Below are 18,668 nucleotides of genomic sequence, written 5' to 3' on the forward strand. Positions count from 1 at the left end.
GAATTAATTGTATGGCCAGTCTCAGAGTGGGATGGGGGCCTGTGGGCCCCCCTGGCTTAGGGGCCCGGTCGCAATTGCGACCGCTGCGACCCCTATAGCTACGCCACTGTCCCTATGCTTTTGAAATGTCTGTTCATTGAAATGTTTGTCATTTTCGTTATTGTTTTGGCAGAATTCTTGTCCTATTATTACTTTTTTAATTTAATATGTTTTTGTTTTTTTATACTGATTTAGGACTAATTGACATAAAGGAATGTTTTTGTTATGCAAAATGTGCATGTTTGAGTTTTTTATAGCTAAAACCAGTATTCGATCCAAAAAGGAAGAAGGGAAACGTGAAAGCCCAAGTTTAACCCGTTAGTGACCGGCCCATCGTGTTTCTACGTCGGTCACTAACGGGCCTTATTCCGATGCCATAGACTTTTTACGTCGCGGCATCGGAATAAGTAAACAGAGCAGGGAGCTGTCAGATCTCCCTGCTCTCAGCTGCCAGAGGTAGCTGAGGGCTGGGAGCGTCCCTGCTCTGCCGGGTGAGATCGATATTCGTATCGATCTCACCCGTTTAACCCCTCAGATGCAGTGCTCAATAGCGAGCACCGCATCTGAGTGGTTTTGGAGAGAGGGAGGGAGCTCCCTCTCTCTCCCACCGACACCCGGTGATACGATCGCCGAGTGTCAGTGTCTCCAATGGCAGCCGGGGGCCTAATAAGCCAGAAGCTGGGTGTTAACGAAGAGCTAGTAAAGGAAGTAAAAACGCCCAGATGTACGCACATAATACACGCCCAGTTGTACTTTTACTTTAAACACGCCCAGTTGTACTTTAGAAAGCCTCATTTGCATAAATATAAAAATGGTCATAACTTGGCCAAAAATGCTCGTTTTTAAAAAAAAAACACGTTACTGTTATCTACATTGCAGCGCCGATCTGCTGCAATAGGAGATAGGGGTTGCAAAATCTGGTGACAGAGCCTCTTTAAGGTCTAAAATAGGCTGGTCATTAAGGGGTTAAACAAAGATGTTTTTTAGGCAACGTTTTAAGCCAAAACATTGAATGGATACAAGAAATAATGGTCTTTCCTTTATACTTTTCGGATCCAACTTTGGTTTTGCCTAAAAAAATATGCTTGAAAAATTCATGAAACAGTCGTGTGTGTCTCCCAGCTAAGATTTTTCTTTATCCATTTATTCTTTTTAGAATGTACACCTGCTTAGAAAACAGTTCATGCAAGAAAAAAAAGTGCAGTCTGTGGCTTTACATGATATTTTCTATGACCTTTTTGAAACCATATCTAAATCGTATCAGATTGAACAGTTTACTCAATCTTTCAAAGCATAGTACCTCCTACTTAAATAAATGACCTCATCATACACTGTGCTGCATATTAGGGCTCATGCACTCAGCCATACTATGGATCTGTTTTGTATGGATCCATAATATTTGACAAAACCATAGAAATCTATGGGCCCATACCGTACCTCAGTGTGCCTCCAATTTCATGTGGAATCTGTGAGAAAAAAAAATGCAACCTGTTTCTCACATGCCATGCTTTTAGGAGAGAATATGGTGTTGTACAAAGGCAACATATGGCGGGACATGGACTCCCTTCAAGTCCATAATATGTCTGCATAAGATCTAAGAAGTGCAGCATGAGGACAGAGTGTTCCCTCACGAAACATGACATGTACCACCTAGGGTTCACGAACCATAGGTTTAGAGCCTAGGAGCTGGATAATCTGGATTATTGGGGTTTTACACATTTTTGGTCCACCTTCTGACAACTGATGTCCTATCCACCGGATAGGTCATCAGTATGTCATCGGTGCAGGTCCGACACCCGGAACTCGCACTGATAAGCCGCTCCGGTGGCCTGGGGGCACCGGATGTTGTGCCACATAATGCTATGTACAGAGCCAGAAGCTGTTGGCTCCATACATAGCATAGCGGCCGTGCTGCAGAACTGCAGGTTCCCTTCCTATTCACTTGAATACGAGCAGAGCTGCAGTACTGCAGCTCGGCCGCTATTCCGTGGCCGGAGCTAACTGCTTCCGACTTGTACGTCTGGTGCATTGAGGCACCGGACCAGCTGATCTGAGCGGGGCCCAGGTGTCGGACCCCCACAGATCATGTACTGATGACCTATCCGGTGGATAGGTTATCAGTTGTCAGAAGCTGGAGAACCCCTTTAAGTAAAAAAAAAAAAAAACACAAACCGATATAGACCTGTTGTTTTGTTTTTTCCTGGTTAGGAGCACCAGGCCGTGCAGTGATGCCTCAGCCAGGAAACACAGCAGCATTTCGAGCAGCACTTTGGACTAATATGGAGAAACTAATGGATCAAATCTATGCAGCCTGTGTCCAGGTAACACCGTGAGCACACCGATGCTGACACATACGGCCAGCACGGACCGAGAACACGTCCTAATATACATTGTCTATTACAGGTGCAGCATCTCCAGAAGGTTCTGACAAAGAAAAGAGACCCTGTGTCCCATGTTTGTTTTATTGATGAAATTGCTAAGGTGACTATCAATTTAAGACTAAAATTAATTCGGACAGTGCACGCAGTTTTTTAGTACAAACCTGAATGTTCTAAATCGCGTTCACATTTAGGTAATGTCTGGACACTGCAATTATCAAGCTGTGAAAAATAAAATATAGGTTGTAAACCGCAGCAAATTGCAAAGTCTGAACTTAGCCTAAGGCGGGATTCACACGACCGGGTCGTTCCCGAGCCCTAGTGTCGGCCGGTAAAATCGGCCATTTTGCCCGGCCGGTTTGCATTCAGTTTTGCATCCGTGCCGGGCCGGGCAGATCCGGACAGTGACATCAGCGGCAACTCCTGAAGGGGAATCCCCATGTGTTTGGGGATTCCGCTTCAGGAGTTTCCCCTGATGTCACTGCCCAGATATGGACAGAGACATCAAGCGCTCTGTCCAGGAGCGGAATCCCCGAAAACACGGGGATTCCGCTCCTTCAAGGAGCTAAAGTTCGGCTAGCACATAGCAGAGCGGGGAGATACCTCCCTGCTCTGCTATAGTGGCGTCGCTGCAGTAGTAGCAGCCGCAGCAGCTGCCAGCGGCGCCATCGAAGGTGTCGCCGGGCCAGGGTGCTTTTAACAAGCAGGGGAAGGGAGCCAGCGCAGCGCTCCCTTCCACCTGCTGTACACCCCGGCCCTGCCACACAGTGTGCAGCGATGCCATTCGTCAGAATGGCATCAACTCCTCCTCACATGCACTCTGCGCTGTGAGGATGAGGAGATAGAGCGCAAGCTCCGGAAAACCCGGCCATCACTCGGGACACATCCTGGTGATGGCCATGTATTACCCGGCCCCATAGACTTCTATTGGAGCCGGGCGGCCGGGTACCCGGGCGAAGATAGAGCATGTCCTATTTTTTGACGGCCGGTTTTCCCGGCCGTCAAAAAATCGGTCGTGTGAATAGCCCCATTAGGGGTCTATTATTCCTAATGCAGCCGGGTGCCGGCCGATTTATGAACGGCCGGCACCCGGCCGGGAAACCCTGCCGTGTGAATGAGGCCTAAAGCTTTTAATTATAATTCTCTTCTCTTTAGGCTCCATTCTGCATGAAAAAACTGAAAGAGTAGGAAATATAAGGCCTCATGCACACGACTGTACCCATGTGCACGGAAATGGTGGGAATTGTGGCCGCAAAAGCACGTTCTTGTTCATGGGGCCTAATTTTGTGTGACCTTGTGACAAAATTTTTTGTTTTTTCTTTAGTATTCTTTAAAGTGTTCTTTAAAGAAGAATTTCAGTCAACATTGACCTACGAGTTTAAAAGGGTTGTACCAGAGTCAAAAAGGATCACCTATCCACAGAATAGGTGATAAGTTTCTGATCGCTGGGTGCCTCACCGCTGGAACCCCCACCGATCGTGAGAACTGGGGTCCCGAATCCCCTGTTCCTCCTCACTGCTCGACCACAGTTAGGAGGACATTGAATCAAGCGGAGGTCGAGCATGCGCACTGCCGCTCCATTCAATGTCTATGGGAATGACGGAAACAGCCAAATACAACATTTGACTGTTTCTGCTCCATTTAAACTCTTTCACACTGCAGGGGTTGCAGTGAGGACGATCTCTGGGTTTAAGACCCCCATTCTCATGATCGGTGGTGGTCCCAGCGATCAGAAAATTATCACCTATTATGGATCCATTTTTATTCTGGGAATACCCCTTTAAGTTCTTCAAAATGCCCAGTGAGGCATATAATCACCAATAATATAGGTGTTTTTTTATGCTAGAAGTTGCAACTGCGTTTCTCAGTATGTGGGAGGGTCCGCTTATGAATGAGTGACAGCAGGAGGAAGGTGGCTGTGCACGGAATGTTATGTACAGTGCCTGGGACATGAGGGGGTGGAGCATGAGTATGTATTTAGTTATGTACATTATACATAAAACTCTATAGGCATCTATTACCAGCATGGCCTACCAATGAAAAACAAAAAATAGTCAATAATCCTTCTCTGGTTTATTGATCGAATGTAATTACAATAATATCTCAAGAAAAGAGGAATGGGCTTGAGCTCAGCCAATCACTTACAAATGAGACGTTGGCTCTAGCTCAGCCAATCACGTATAGTGGGGAGTTGTTCGAGCTGAGCCAATCACGAGCAAGTAAGGTTTCTTATAGGAACTTACATGTGAGACAAGAGCTTCTCACGAGAAATAATGAGTAAGACAAGATTTCCCCATAAAAATCTCCAGCTGAAAAACCGACGCGTACATTTTCATAGCAGTCTCAGATGAAGACTAATAATAAATATAGCTGAGAATGTTTAACCATATGAGTGTCCAGACAAGCCCAGCATTAATTTAACCTTGCATAGAAGAGATGATTATTCAAAATATAAAATGGATTCTTCATACAAAATGGAGTCACATGACCACACTTACAAAATGGAATAACATAAACATATTTTGCTCACTTTCAGAACAACGTAACATTAACCCGTTACGGTGGCCACTAATGGGCTTTATTCCGAAGCAATAGCCTTTTTACGGCGTTGCATCGAAATAGAGCAGGGAGCAGAGGTAGCTGAGAGCATGGGGGCAGCCCTGCCCTAACGGGCGAGATCGATATCAGTATCGATCTCGCTAGTTTAACCCCTGAGATACGACACTCAATAGCGAGCGCCGCATCTGAGTGGTTTTGGAGAGCTGGTGGGAGCGCCCCCTCTCACTCCACCGCCACAATGCGTGTGATCGCTGAGTGCCGGTGTCTTCTTTGGCAGCCGGGGGGCCTAATAAAGTCCTCCAGGTCCGTCCTTAGTTATGCCTGCTAGGCCATGCCAGAGGTATGGCCTAGCAGATGCCTGTCTGTTCTAAACGGGCAGGCACTAATACACTGCAATACAAAAATATTGCAGTGTATTATAAATGCTATCGGACAATCGCATATTGAAGTCCCCTAGTGGGACTAGTAAAAAAGTTTCAAAAAAAGTTTAAAGTTAATAAAAAATAAAAAAAAGTGAAAAAAACAAACAAAACAAAACCCACTTTTTCCCTTTATAAAATGCTTTATTATAAAAAAAAAAACAATATAAAGTTAAAAAGTTACACATTTGGTATCGCCGTGTCCGTAACGACCCCAACTATAACGTTATTACATTATTTGACCCGCACGGTGAACGTCCTAGAAAATAAAATAAACAATGCAAAAATTGCTGTTTTCTGTGAATCCTGCCTTAACCCTTTCACGACCAATGACGAAAATGAACGGTCGGCTGCTAGTTCCCGCACCATGACGTTCATTTTCGTCAGTATTTCAAACTGTCACTCTGTGTAAACACAGAGTGACAGACGCGCGCTGACAGCTGTCCTAGACAGCTGTCACATCAGTCTCGCCGGTCAGCGGACCATCGCCGCTGCTTTCGGCAATTAACCCCTTAAGTGCGGCGACGGATTGCCGTCGCCGCATATAAGTGGTTTGAATTACATCGGCAGCCCCCACGAAGTGATCGTGGGGGCTACCGATGCTTGTTGCGGGAATCGGAGGTCAGACAATGACCTCCGGGTTGCCATGTACGGAAGCCTCGGAGGAACAGCCTCCGGCCGTTCCTCCTCGGCTTCCTGTCAGAGTGACAGTCACGTCACAATGACAGTTGGAGTACATTACACTACGTGTGTAGTGTAATGTACTCTAGCAGCGATCAAAGCTGCAAGTCTAAATGTCCCCTAGTGGGACAAGTAAAAAAAGTAAAAATAAGTAATAAATGTTTTTTTAAAAAAAGTGTAAAAATTAGTTTATAAGTTCTATAAACACAAAATGCTTTTTTTCCTATAATAAGACTTATTTTAGAAAAAAAATGAACACATTCAAAAAGTACACATATTTGGTATCACCGCATTCGTAACGACCCCAACTATAAAACTGTAATGTTATTTTTCCCGCACAATGAACAACCCAAAAAAAAATCAATAAAAAACTACGACAGAATCGCTATTTTTTTGGTCACCACCGCTCCCTAAATAAAGAGTAAAAAGTGATCAAAAAGTCGCATGTTCCCAAAAATAGTACCAATAAAAACTTCAATCCGTCCCGCAAAAAACAAGCCCTTACACAGCTTTTTTGACTAAAAAAGAAAAAAATTATGGCTCTCAGAATATGGTGACACAGAAAATTATTTTTTTTATAAATAAGTGAGTTTATTGTGCAAACGCTAAAAAAAGGACCAAACTATATATATATGGTATCGCCGTAATCGTACCAACCCGCAGAATAAAGTAAAAATGTCATTTATAGCGTACGGTGAACGCCGCAAAAAGAAAACCTAAAAATCGGTGTCAGAATTCCTGTTTTTTGGTCAGGATTGCAGAAAAAATTTAATAAAAAGAGATTTAAAAAAATCGCATGTACCCCAAAATGGTACCAATGAAAACTACAGATTGTCCCGCAACAAATAAGCCCTCACACGGCTACGGTGGTGAAAAAATAAAAAAGTTCTGGCTCTCAGAATATGGCGATGCAAAATGTGCAGAGTGTCCAAAAGCGGATAAGATCGGGCGCCATTTATCAGTACGACATCGGCCACATATCTATGAATTATTATTTATTTACCGCATTATTATGCCCTGATGTACGCCGCACAGATTACATGTACCCCCACATTATAAACTGAAATATCAGAGAAACCCCAAACAGAACTACTACCAATCAAAATCTGCGCTCCAAAAGCAAAATGGCGTCCCTCCCTTCTGAGCCCTGCAGCGTGCCCAAACAGCAGTTTGCGCCCACACATATGGCATCGCCATACCCGAGAGAATCTGCTTAACGTTTTATGTGGTATTTGTCTTCTGTGGCACAAACTGGGCACAACATATTATGCACTAAAATGGCATGTTAGTGGAAAATTGCAATTTTCACTTTGAACCATTCGCTGTGCACTAACCCCTTTGCGCACTATGACTTAATTGCCCGTCATGGTGCGGCGTGGTGATGTATGGAGCCGGCTCACGTGCTGTGCCCGCTCCATATGCTGCGGGTGTCAGCTGTGTATTACAGCTGACACCCGGAACTAACGGACAGGTACAGCTATCGCGCTGTTTCAGAAGCCTGTAAGAATAACAATATACTGCAATACTTTAGTATTGCAGTGTGTTGTACCAGTGATCCAATGATCGCTGGATCAAGTCCCCAAAGGGGATTGATTAATAAAATGTGTAGAAGAATTATAGTTATTAGTAGTGAGAATTTTATTTTTTTAAAGTTAAAAAAGAACAAAACACCTTTTCCCATTTTTCTTCTAAAGTAATGTAAAAAAAATGATCAAAATTGGTATCACTATGTCCGTAAAAGTCCGAACTATTACAATATACCATTATTTCATTTGCACAGTGAACACCTTAAAAAAATGTAATAATTGAAACGCTGTTTTTTGTTTTTTTTTGTCACCTTAGCTCTAAAAAAAAATGTAATACAACTTTTTAATCACTTTTTATGTAACAAAAAATGGTACCAATAAAAACTGCAGCCCCTCCCGCAAGAAATAAGCCCTCACACCGCTCTATTGATGGGAAAAATAAAAAAGTTATGGCTCTTGGAAAGCGGGGAGTGAAAATCTAAAATAAGAAAGCAAAAAATGGATCAGTCCTGAAAGGGTTAATTCATTTCCAATGAAAAAACGTATGACCACATGTGGGGTATTTCCGTACTCGGGAGAAATTGCTTTATAAAAAATGTTTTGTTTTTTTTCTGCCTTTATCCCTTGTGAAAATGAGAAAATGCAACATTTTAGTGGAAAAAATTTTGATATTAATTTTCGCGCCCTAATTCTAATAAACTCTGCAAAGACCCGTGTTGTCTAAATGCTCACTATACCCCTAGAAAAATTCCTTTAAGGTTTTTCCAAAATGGGGTCACTTTTGGTGGGTTTCCACTGTTTTGGTCCCTCCAGTGCATTGCAAATGCGACATGGCACCGAAAACCATTCCAGCAAAATCAGAAATCCAAATGGCGCTTCTTCCCTTCTGAGCCCTGCTGTGGGTCCAAACAGCAGTTTATTACCACATATGGGGTATTGGCGTAATTGGGAGACATTGCTTTACAAATGTTGGGGTGCATTTTCTTTGTTATTCCTTGTAAATATGAAAAATTTCTATGTTGTTTCAGAAAAAAAGTACATTTTAATTTTTACAGACTAATTCCAATATATTTAGCGAAAAACCTGTGTGGTCAAAATGCTAACTATACCCCTAGATAAATACCTTAAGGGGTGTAGTTTTCGAAATGGGGTCGTTTATGTGGAGTTTCTATCGTTCTGGCAGCTCAAAGCTTCTCCAAATGTACAGTGGGGCCTAAAACATTTTCAAGCAAAATATGAGTCCTGAAAGCCTCCGGGTGCTCCCTTCCTTTGGGGCCCTGCCGTGTGTCCAAACAACGCATTAGGGCCACAATGTGGGTATTTTTGAAAACAGGAGAAACAGGGTGATAGATTTTGGGGTGTGTTTCTTCATTCTCATGGTCGCTTTACAAAGAAATCGGTCTTCAAACTGACACTTTTATGAAAAAAAGTGAAATAATTTTTTTTTTCACCTGCTATGTATTAAATTTAGCAAAAAACTGTGGGGTCAAAATACTTACTATACCCCTAGATAAATACCTTAAGGGGTCTAGTTTTCTAAATGGGGTCATTTGTGGGGGTTTCCATCACTCTGAGACCTATGAGCCTCTGAAAACCTGGCTTGGCGCAGGAAAACAAAATGTACTTCAAAATTTATAAAATTATTATTCCATTTGTAAGTCCTCTAAATTGCTGAAACTTTATTTTATTTTTTCAAAAGTGCTGCCAAAATAGAGTAAAGCGATGGAAATATATATTTAATTTAAAAAATTGTACAGTATGTGTGTACATGTGACATATTGCAGTTAATAGGGAAAAATGGTAATTTTTACAAAATTTCTTCCATTTTTCTATTTTTTTATTAATTTCCGCAAATTATATAAGTCTACTTTTACCACTAAAATAACGTACAACATGTGATGAAAAAACAATGTCAGAATTACTGGGATATTCAAAACTTTCACAGAGTTATTCTCTGATAAAGTCAGACATACCAGATTTGACAAATCTGGCTTGGTCATTAAGGTACAAACAGGCCCGGTCATTAAGGGGTTAAAAAATGTGATTAAAAAGTGATCAAAAAGTCGCATCTACACCAAAATGGTACCAATAAAAGCTACAAGTCGTCCCGCAAAAAAAGCCCTCATACAGCTGCATCAGCAAAAAAATAAAAAAGTTATGGCTCTTGAAATATGGAGACATGAAAACAAATAATTTTAAAAAAAAAGTGTTTTTACTGTGTAAAGGTAGTACAACATACAAAATCTATATAAATTTGGTATTGTTGCAATCGTAACAACCCGCTGAATAAAGTTATTGTGTTGTTTATACCACACGGTAAACGGCGTAAATTTAGGACGCAAAAAAGTGTAGCGAAATTGCTGTTTTTTTTCTATCCCCCCCAAAAAAAAGTTAATAAATGTTAATCAATAAATTCTATGTACCCCAAAATGGTGCTATTAAAAAATACAACTTGTCCCGTAAAAACAAGACCTTATACAGCTATGTCGACGCAAAAATAAAAACGTTATAGCTCTTTGAATGAGATAATAGAAAAACTTAAAAAATAGCTTGGTCATTAAGGCCTAAACTGGCTGGTCAGTAAGGGGTTAAATGCTCTGATGCTGCCCAGTGTCCGGACCTTGTATGAGCCAAAGGGAGCCTGAGGAGACCCGGAAGTAAGAAGAGGAGCGGTGAGGTGGCAATTTTTTCTTTTTTTATGTAATTGTTTGATCTGCAGTGGTCAAGGAATGGAGCTGGCGTAGATTTTCTCTATAATTTACACCAGTTTTCTGGCGTAAATTATAATAAATTCGTCAGGCTGTTGTGGCCAAACTCCTTTGGGAAGCCACATGAGAAACCTTTCACAAAAGTGCAGAGGGCGGCTTAAAACGCCGGTGAAAATAATGTCTTTCCTGACTTTTCTGAGCCAGTTTTTGCTGTAGAAAGATTGATATATTTCACCTCTCGTGTATGGATTGCCAAGGTTGAATTTGGACGGGATACGGATGACAATGGACCCGTATTTACGGGCACGGGTCCGTAAATACGGGTTAAATATAGGTTAAAAACGTGTGACAAAGGACCCGTATTTGCGTCCAGTATTTACGGGAGGGAAAAAATACGCTTGTGTGCATGGGGCCTAAGGGAGATTTTTTTTTTCCCACCATAATTCACTAACAATAATAATTCAATTTAGTTGATAGGTAGTTGTCTACGTCGATTTGTCGCGTCAGTCAGCGTCAATCCGTCACGTCAGTTCTTCAGCGTGAATCCTTTGTCAGTGTCAATCCATAGGATCCGTCAGTCAGTGTCTCTCACTCGGCGGGGTGTGGACCCACTGGGCCGTACCACGTAGCGGGATAGCAGCTGACCAAACAGGTACAATGCAATGTCTATAGTTCAGAAAGGGTACCTGAGGCAATGTAGACAGTAGCGGTAGACTCAGGCTAAGATGAGGCTCCGACAGTAGACAGACACCCGGCAAGGTGCGACACTATAGATACAGCCCCCTGCACAACACGACTCCAACTCTTGACGGCACAGAGGCACGGGATACAGGGTACAGGCAACAGGAACGGGTAACACTGGGAACTGGAAAACACTAGGAGACCATTTGCAATGACAAACTTTAGGTAACAGTCTGTATGCAAATAGTAAAATAGACCTTGTAATTCATAGAGGTGTGGTGTGCCGTTTGAGATGCTTCACTTAATCTCAGAAATAGTAAAAAAATTAAAGGATAGGCAAAATGAATAAACGAGACCACAACCTATAAGGTTTGGAAAAATATATATAGTCTATGTATAAATATGATAATATACAAGTTCACTGTAAAATAGTGCAAAAAATGTAAACAAGTATTCACCCCATATGAAGAAGTCCTTAATCGTTCAGTCAGGCCGGTGAGATATTGGATTAACCAGGCTTGAAATCTGACGGACTCAAGCGCTTGAGAAAGGGGAAAACGAAACGTCGCACCTGGTGTAGTCTAATGCGGCAATTTTTCCTCCACGTTTGGTCTCTGCTGAAGTCTGTCAGATTTCAAGCCTGGTTAATCCAACATCTCACCGGCCTGACTGAACGATTAAGGACTTCTTCATATGGGGTGACTACTTATTTAAATTTTTTGCACTATTTTACAGTGAACTTGTATATTATCATATTTATACAAAGAATATATATAGTTTTCCAAACCTTATAGATTGTGGTCTCGTTTATTCATTGTGCCTATCCTTGACAATTTTAAACTTTAGGTAACACAACAACGCTCAGGCAAGGATCGAGAGCGCAGATCCCCTTTTATAGTCCTGAAGCATTCTGGGCTGATTGCAGTATTCTGCAACTGTGCGCGCACTGGCCCTTTAAGGCCTTGTCCGTACCAGGAAGTGAGTGCCGGAGTTTCTCAGGAGGGAGATGCCGCCGGGAACTCACTCGTCCATGGCCGTGGCCGTAGGAGGGTAAGTCAGAACGACGGTCCGCAACCATAGACATTACAGTATCCCCCCTCTTACGCCCCCTCTTCTTGGGGCGAGAGCGGGAGAGAAACTTCTTCATGAGGGTAGGAGCATCAAAGTTCTCCTCTGGCTCCCAAGACCTCTCCTCTGGACCAAATCCCCTCCAATCCACCAAATAAATCGTCCTTCCTCATATTTTCTTGGTGGCCAGGATCTCCCTCACCTCGAAAGTCCCTGATGAGCCGCCAGGAGCCACTGCGGAACTAGGAGTCCTGGAATAGCAGTTCAGGACCACAGGCTTCAGCAGGGAGACATGGAAGATGGGATCTTGAGGGTAGGAGGCAGCCGAAGCTTGTAAAAGACTGGATTTATTTGCAACAGAATCTCGAAGGGTCCGAGGAACCTGGGGGCAAACTTGCAAGATGGCACCCTCAGCCGGATATTCCTGGAAGACAGCCAGACCTTAGTACCTGGAAGAAATTGGGGAGGTTCTCGCCTTCTAGTGTCTGTCTATTTCTTCATGTGGTCGACCGCCAGCAGAATAGAAGATCGGGTCTGCTGCCATATCTGCAGAAAGTCCCTGAAGGTAGAGTCAGCTGTTGGCACCTGGGACATAGTGGAAACAGGAAGAGGTATTTGTGGATGTTGGCCGTAGACAATGAAGAACGGGCTGGAGGTGGTGGACTCTCTAGTATGGTTGTTATAAGAGAACTCAGCCCAAGGAAGCAGCTGCACCCAGTCATCATGCTGCCTGGGGATAAAGTGCCGCAGATAGTTCACCATAATCTGATTGACCCTCTCGATTTGGCCATTGGTCTGGGGATGGTAGGCCGAGGAGCAGTCTAACTTTACACCGAGGAGACCACAGAGTGCTTTCCAGAACTTTGAGGTGAACTGGACCCCTCGATCCGAGACAATATGCAGAGGCAAGCCGTGGAGACGGAAGATGTGTTGGACGAAGAGACGGGCCAGTCAGGAAGCAGAAGGCAGACCAGTCAGTGGAACAAAATGAGCCATCTTGGAAAATCGATCCACCACCACCCAGACCACACTGCATCCAGCAGAGAGAGGCAGATCTGTGACAAAGTCCATTGCAATGTGTCGCCATGGTGCATCGGGCATAGGCAGTGGCTGGAGTAGACCAGGTGATCTGGAGTGAGCAACTTTATTTGCTGCCAATACCGTACAGGAGAAGACAAAATCCGTGACGTCTTTGGGCAGCGTGGGCCACCAGAACTGACGGGCAATTAGGTCTCGGGTCTTACGGGCACCCGCGTGACCTGCCAGCTTGGGACTGTGTCCCCAGCAGAGGATTCTTCCTCTGCCAGACGTACAAAGGTCCTTCCCAGAGGAATGTCTCTAACTTGCAGAGGGTTGACACAGATGATGCAGGAAGGGTCAATGATATTCTGTGGGGACTCCACAGTGTCCTCTGTCTCGAATGACCTAGACAATGCATTGGCCCTCACATTCTGGTCGGCAGTGCAGTAGTGGAGCTCAAACTAGAACCGAGCGAAGAATAGCGACCACCAGGCCTGATGAGGATTCAGCCGTTGGGCCGTCTAGAGATAGGTGAGGTTTTTGTGGTCCGTGAAGACCAGGATTGGATGAACTGTAGGTGTAGCTGTAGGTGTCTCCACTCCTGCAGAGCCAGCTTGATGGCCAGTAACTCCCGATCCCCAATCGAGTAGTTGCGCTCTGCGGGAGAAAACAGCTTGGAGTAGTAGCCACATACCACAGTCTTTCCTTTGGACCCTCTCTGGAACAGAAGTGCGCCAGCACCAACAGAGGAGGCATCCACCTCCAATGAAAACTGTAGGTACACATCCGGATGATGAAAGATTGAGGCCGACGTGAAGGCCTTCTTTAAGCTCTTGAATGCAGCCTCTACTTCTGGAGTCCACACCTTGGCATTCATGCCCTTTTTGGTGAGGGTAGAGATGGGGGCTGTCAGTGAGGATAAGTTGGGAATGAACAGCCGGTAGAAGTTGGCGAATCCCAGGAAGTGCTATATGGCCCTTAAGCCTTGAGGGCGTGGCCATTCCAAGGCAGCCTTTACCTTCTCAGGACCCATTTTGAGGCCCTGATCGGAGATGATCTAGCCCAGGAAGGGTAAAGACTTTCTCTCGAACACGCACTACTCCAGCTTGGCGCATAGGTGATTCTCCCTTAATCGAAGAAACTTGGCGAACATGTCACTGATGAGTTACTGGATCTGGGGAAAAAATCAAAATGTCATTGAGATACACCACAACACAGACATAGTGGAGATCACGGAAAATGTCACTGACAAATTCTTGAAAGACCGCGGGGGCATAACACAGGCCAAAGGGCATAATCGGGTTTTCGTAGTGCCCATCACGTGTATTAAATGCCGTCTTCCACTCGTCACCCTGACGAATCCGAATTAGATTGTAGGCCCCCCGCAGGTCTAGTTTGGAAAAAAACATTTCCCCCCATATGCGATCAAACAGTTCAGAGATTAAAGGCAATGGGTATCTGTTCTTTACCATGATCTGGTTCAGACCCCGGTAGTCAATGCAGGGTCCGAGGGATCCGTTTTTCTTTTAGACAAAGAAAAACCCGTGCCCGGCCGGGGATGAGGATTTGCATATGAAGCACCTCTCTAGATTCTCTTTAATATAGGCAGACATTGACTGGGTTTCAGGTAAGGAGAGCGGGTATACTCTACCGTGAGGAGGGAACGAAACCGGAACCATGTCAATAGGATAATCATACGCTCAATGTGGTGGCAACGTCTCTGTCTCCTTCTTGTCGAAGACATCTGAGAACTGAGAGTAGCAAGAGGGCAACCCTGCCAATGACTGATGCGGAGGAGGCTGAACCAGATGGATATGCCCCAGACAGCGGTTGAGACACTTGGGACCCCACTGGAGAACCTCTCCGGAGTTCCAATCCAGGATTGGGGCGTGTAGACGGAGCCAAGGCAAACCCAGCAGCATGGGGTTGACGGCCTTGGGCAGGACAAACAGGGAGATGAACTCAGAATGAAGGGCTCCCACTTGAATCCTCAGCGGCTTGGTCATAGACAATATTGGGTCGGGCAGCGGCAGTCCATCTACTGAGGCAACGGTCAACGGCTTCTCCAGAAGGGTAGTGGGCAAGTGAAGAAGATCCACAAGGTCTTTGCATATAAAATTGGCTGCACAGCCAGAGTCCAGATAGGCAGAGACCAGATGGGGCCTCTCGCTAGCGACAATAGTCACAGGGATGAACAGCTTGGAGGAGAGTTCTCTGTAAACTTCTGTGTCGCCCAGGGTTGTCTCTACAACCAATCCTACATGTTTGAGTTTTTTGGCCTCTGGGGACACAGACGCACGACATGGCCAGCGAGGCCGCAATATAGATAGAGTACAGAAGTGTGCCTGTGCTGTTTTTCTTGGACAGATCGTTTAAGCTGATCTACCTGCATCGGAACCTCGGATGGAGCAGCAGATGAGGATAAGAGGGGTTGCTGGAAGTTGGGAGCCAACTTAGGAAGCCTTCTCTCTTGACGAATCTCTTGGGATATTTCTCTGAGCCTCATGTCCACCTGGGTGGCCAGTAAAATTAGGTCGTCCAAGGTAGGTGGTAGATCACGAACAGCTAGTTCGTCTTTGATCTCGGAAGACAGACCATGCCAGAAGGAAGATACGAACGCCTCGTTGTTCCTGGACCGGTCTCCTGCCAGGGTCCGGAACTGGATGGTGTACTCGCCCACGAAGGTGTCCTCCTGGCGAAGGTTCAGTATAGAAGTAGCTGTCGACGAGACTCGTCCAGGCTCCTCGAACACAGTGCGGAATAACCGCACAAACCCCTGGAAGTCTCGGGTCCCTGTCATTCCCAGATTGGGTTCGCCCACGCCAGGGCCTTGCCGGCAAGTAGAGAAATAATGAAGGCAATCCTGGCGCCGTCTGAGGGAAATGCTCTGGCGTGCAGGGTGATGTGAATATGACACTGGTTGAGAAATCCCCTGCATGCGCTTTTGTGTCCGTAGAAACGAGGTGGTAGTGGCAGTGAGTACCGAGGATCTGAACCGGCGCTGCCAGGAGGTGTAGCAGTAGGCTCAGTCCGAGAAGCTGGAACAAGAGCAGAGAAGGAAGCAGCTAGTGCCCCTAGCTGTAGTGCCATGGAGTCTGCTGCAACAAGAAGTTGATCCTGTCATGTTCGCAGGTCCTGCAGGTCCGCCTGAATGGCTTGGGAGGGTGACAGGCCCTTGAATTGACCAGCGGGGTCCATGGCCTGAGCGTACTGTCACGGCGCATGGTGTGGACCCTCTGGGCCGTACCACGTAGCGGGATAGCAGCTGGCCAAACAGGTACAATTCAATGTAGTGTATACAGTTCAGAAAAGGTACACAACAACTGGGCCGTACCGCGTAGCGGGATAGCAGCTGGCCAAACAGGTACAATTCAATGTAATGTCTATAGTTCAGTTATAGGTAACACAACAACGCTCAGGCAAGGATCGAGAGGGCAGGGCCCATTTTATAGTCCTGAAGCATTCTTGGCTAAATGCAGTATTCTGCAACTGTGCGCGTACTGGCACTTTAAGGGCGGGCGGGCGTTTGCGCGCCCTGTGGGAGACATTGTCTGGACCAAGAAGTCAGTGCCGGCGTCTCTCAGGAGGGAGTTGCCGCCGGGAACGCACTCGTCCAGGGCCGTCAGAGGGTAAGTCAGGACGATGGTCTGCGGCCATAGACGTTACAGCGTCAGTCGGTCACTGTCAGTCACGTCACTTATCAGTTAGTCAGTGTCAATCCGTCGCTGTCAGTCGCGTCACATATCCGTGTCAAGCTGTCAATGTCAGTCGCGTCACGTGTTAGTGTCAATTTTGTTATGTTAGTGTGTTACGTGGAAAAAATAAAAAAATGTAAAAAAAACTTAGTGTTAGCGGTAGTTAGTGTTTTATGTGAAAAATACAAAAAGAATCTTTGTTATGCAACTGTTTGTTACAGTTCACTGAGCTACGTGTGTGTGTGTGTGTGTGTGTGTGTGTGTGTGTATATATATATATATATATATATATATACACACACATACACGTACACACATACACACACACACACATACACACACACACACACAAATATTTATAAAATGGCAGCGAAACGTTACAACCCTGAAGAGGCATATCCCATGACCGGGTCTGATACATACTCAGCGAGCGGTGAGGAACCAGAGTTCTTTCTGTCGTCCTCCTCCTTCCCCAGTGACAGTGAGCAACCTCCTCGTAGTTGCAGGAGGGTAAAAGCCCAGGTTGTGCCTGACCCTGAAACTGCTGTTCTGCCGGTCCCTGGTACTGCCAGCAGTGATTGGTCACCCCAAACCAATTCCACCCCTCAAATCCCAGCATTTACTTCTGTGGCAGAAATTCATGTGCAGACGGAAGGGCTGCCTGTAATTAGCTTTTTCAAATTGTTCGTTACAGACATTTTGATACAGCTTATAGTGGACCGAACCAACATTTATGTCCCCCAAGTTATTTCCAAACACCCCAACTCCTTTCATGCCCAGCCCAATCGGTTGCAACCGACCATTTGTGTAGAAATGCATTTTGGGGGTTAGTACTCAACATGGGTCTCACTAAAATGCCTGAAGTGAGATCCTACTGGTCCACGGACAATTTATATCATTGTCTGTTGTATCGAAATACAATGACCAGACCCTGCTTTGAGGCCCTTCATAAATTTCTGCACTTTAATGACAACTCCCAATGCCCCCCCCCCATGATGACCCCAATTTCGATAGACTTTTTTAAAATTAGGCCCCTCATTAATATTTTTCCCAAACATTTTTCAGAAAACCACACCCCAGAAAAAAGAAATTTCAATTGACAAATCCCTGGTGCACTTTAAGGGCAGGCTGAAGTTTCGCAAATATTTGCCAAATAAGTGCGCCGGATACAGGACCAAAATGCTGTGTGATTCTGAGACCAGATACACAAATGTTTCCGAATCTATGAGGGGAAGGACAGGACAATACAGGCCCCAAACTGCCGCCAACCCCCCCCATCCTGATCACAACTGGGAAGATAGTGTGGAACCTCCTGCACCCACTGTTAAATCAGGGGTACAACTCGTATTTGGACAACTGGTACACAAGTGTGCACCTGTTCAAATGTCTTCTAGAAAAAAAACAGCGTGTGGGATGGTATGAAAAAAACAGAGGCACCTTCCCAAGACCCTCATCAGCCAATATCTACAAATTGGCGAAAGTAGGGCATTGCTGCAGGATGGGGTCCTGTGTCTAAAATACAGGGACAAAAAAGCGGTCTGCATGCTAACATCGATACACAATGCCAGCTGCACCCCTGTCCTCACTCGTGCAGTTACAGCGTCCACAATGAAGCCTGTGTGCATTCTGGCATATAATAAAGTCATGGGGGGTTGACCTGAATAATCAGGTGCCATTGGAAAAAGCAAATTTTGGCACAAGGCAGTGTACCTTGTCCAGATGGCACTATATAACTCCTTTTTGATTTACAGGAAAGCTGTCCAGCCGGGTACATATTTGGAGTACCAAATTCTTTTACTTGGAGACGAGGTGGGGGAAACTTCTGCTGCTTCAAGTATTGTTAGCTGAATTGTTCCTGGTCAGCGCTTTCCAAGTGAAGTGCCAGCCACAGCAA

At 45.1% G+C, this 18,668-nt stretch overlaps 1 protein-coding gene across 2 annotated transcripts in view; it reads left to right on the forward strand.

Annotated features, from left to right (window-relative positions):
• The window catches only part of COG5 (component of oligomeric golgi complex 5), a 383,955-nt gene that overhangs the window by 235,958 nt on the left and 129,329 nt on the right, over nucleotides 1–18,668 (forward strand). For both annotated transcript variants that reach the window (XM_075857265.1, XM_075857266.1), the window contains exons 9-10: nucleotides 2,248–2,360; nucleotides 2,443–2,520. In XM_075857265.1, the coding sequence (XP_075713380.1) occupies nucleotides 2,248–2,360; nucleotides 2,443–2,520 (191 nt within the window). The remainder of the gene's footprint in view (nucleotides 1–2,247; nucleotides 2,361–2,442; nucleotides 2,521–18,668) is intronic.

The sequence above is a fragment of the Rhinoderma darwinii genome, chromosome 3, assembly GCF_050947455.1.
Source record: "Rhinoderma darwinii isolate aRhiDar2 chromosome 3, aRhiDar2.hap1, whole genome shotgun sequence".
In the NCBI taxonomy this organism is placed as follows: Eukaryota; Metazoa; Chordata; class Amphibia; order Anura; family Rhinodermatidae; genus Rhinoderma; species Rhinoderma darwinii.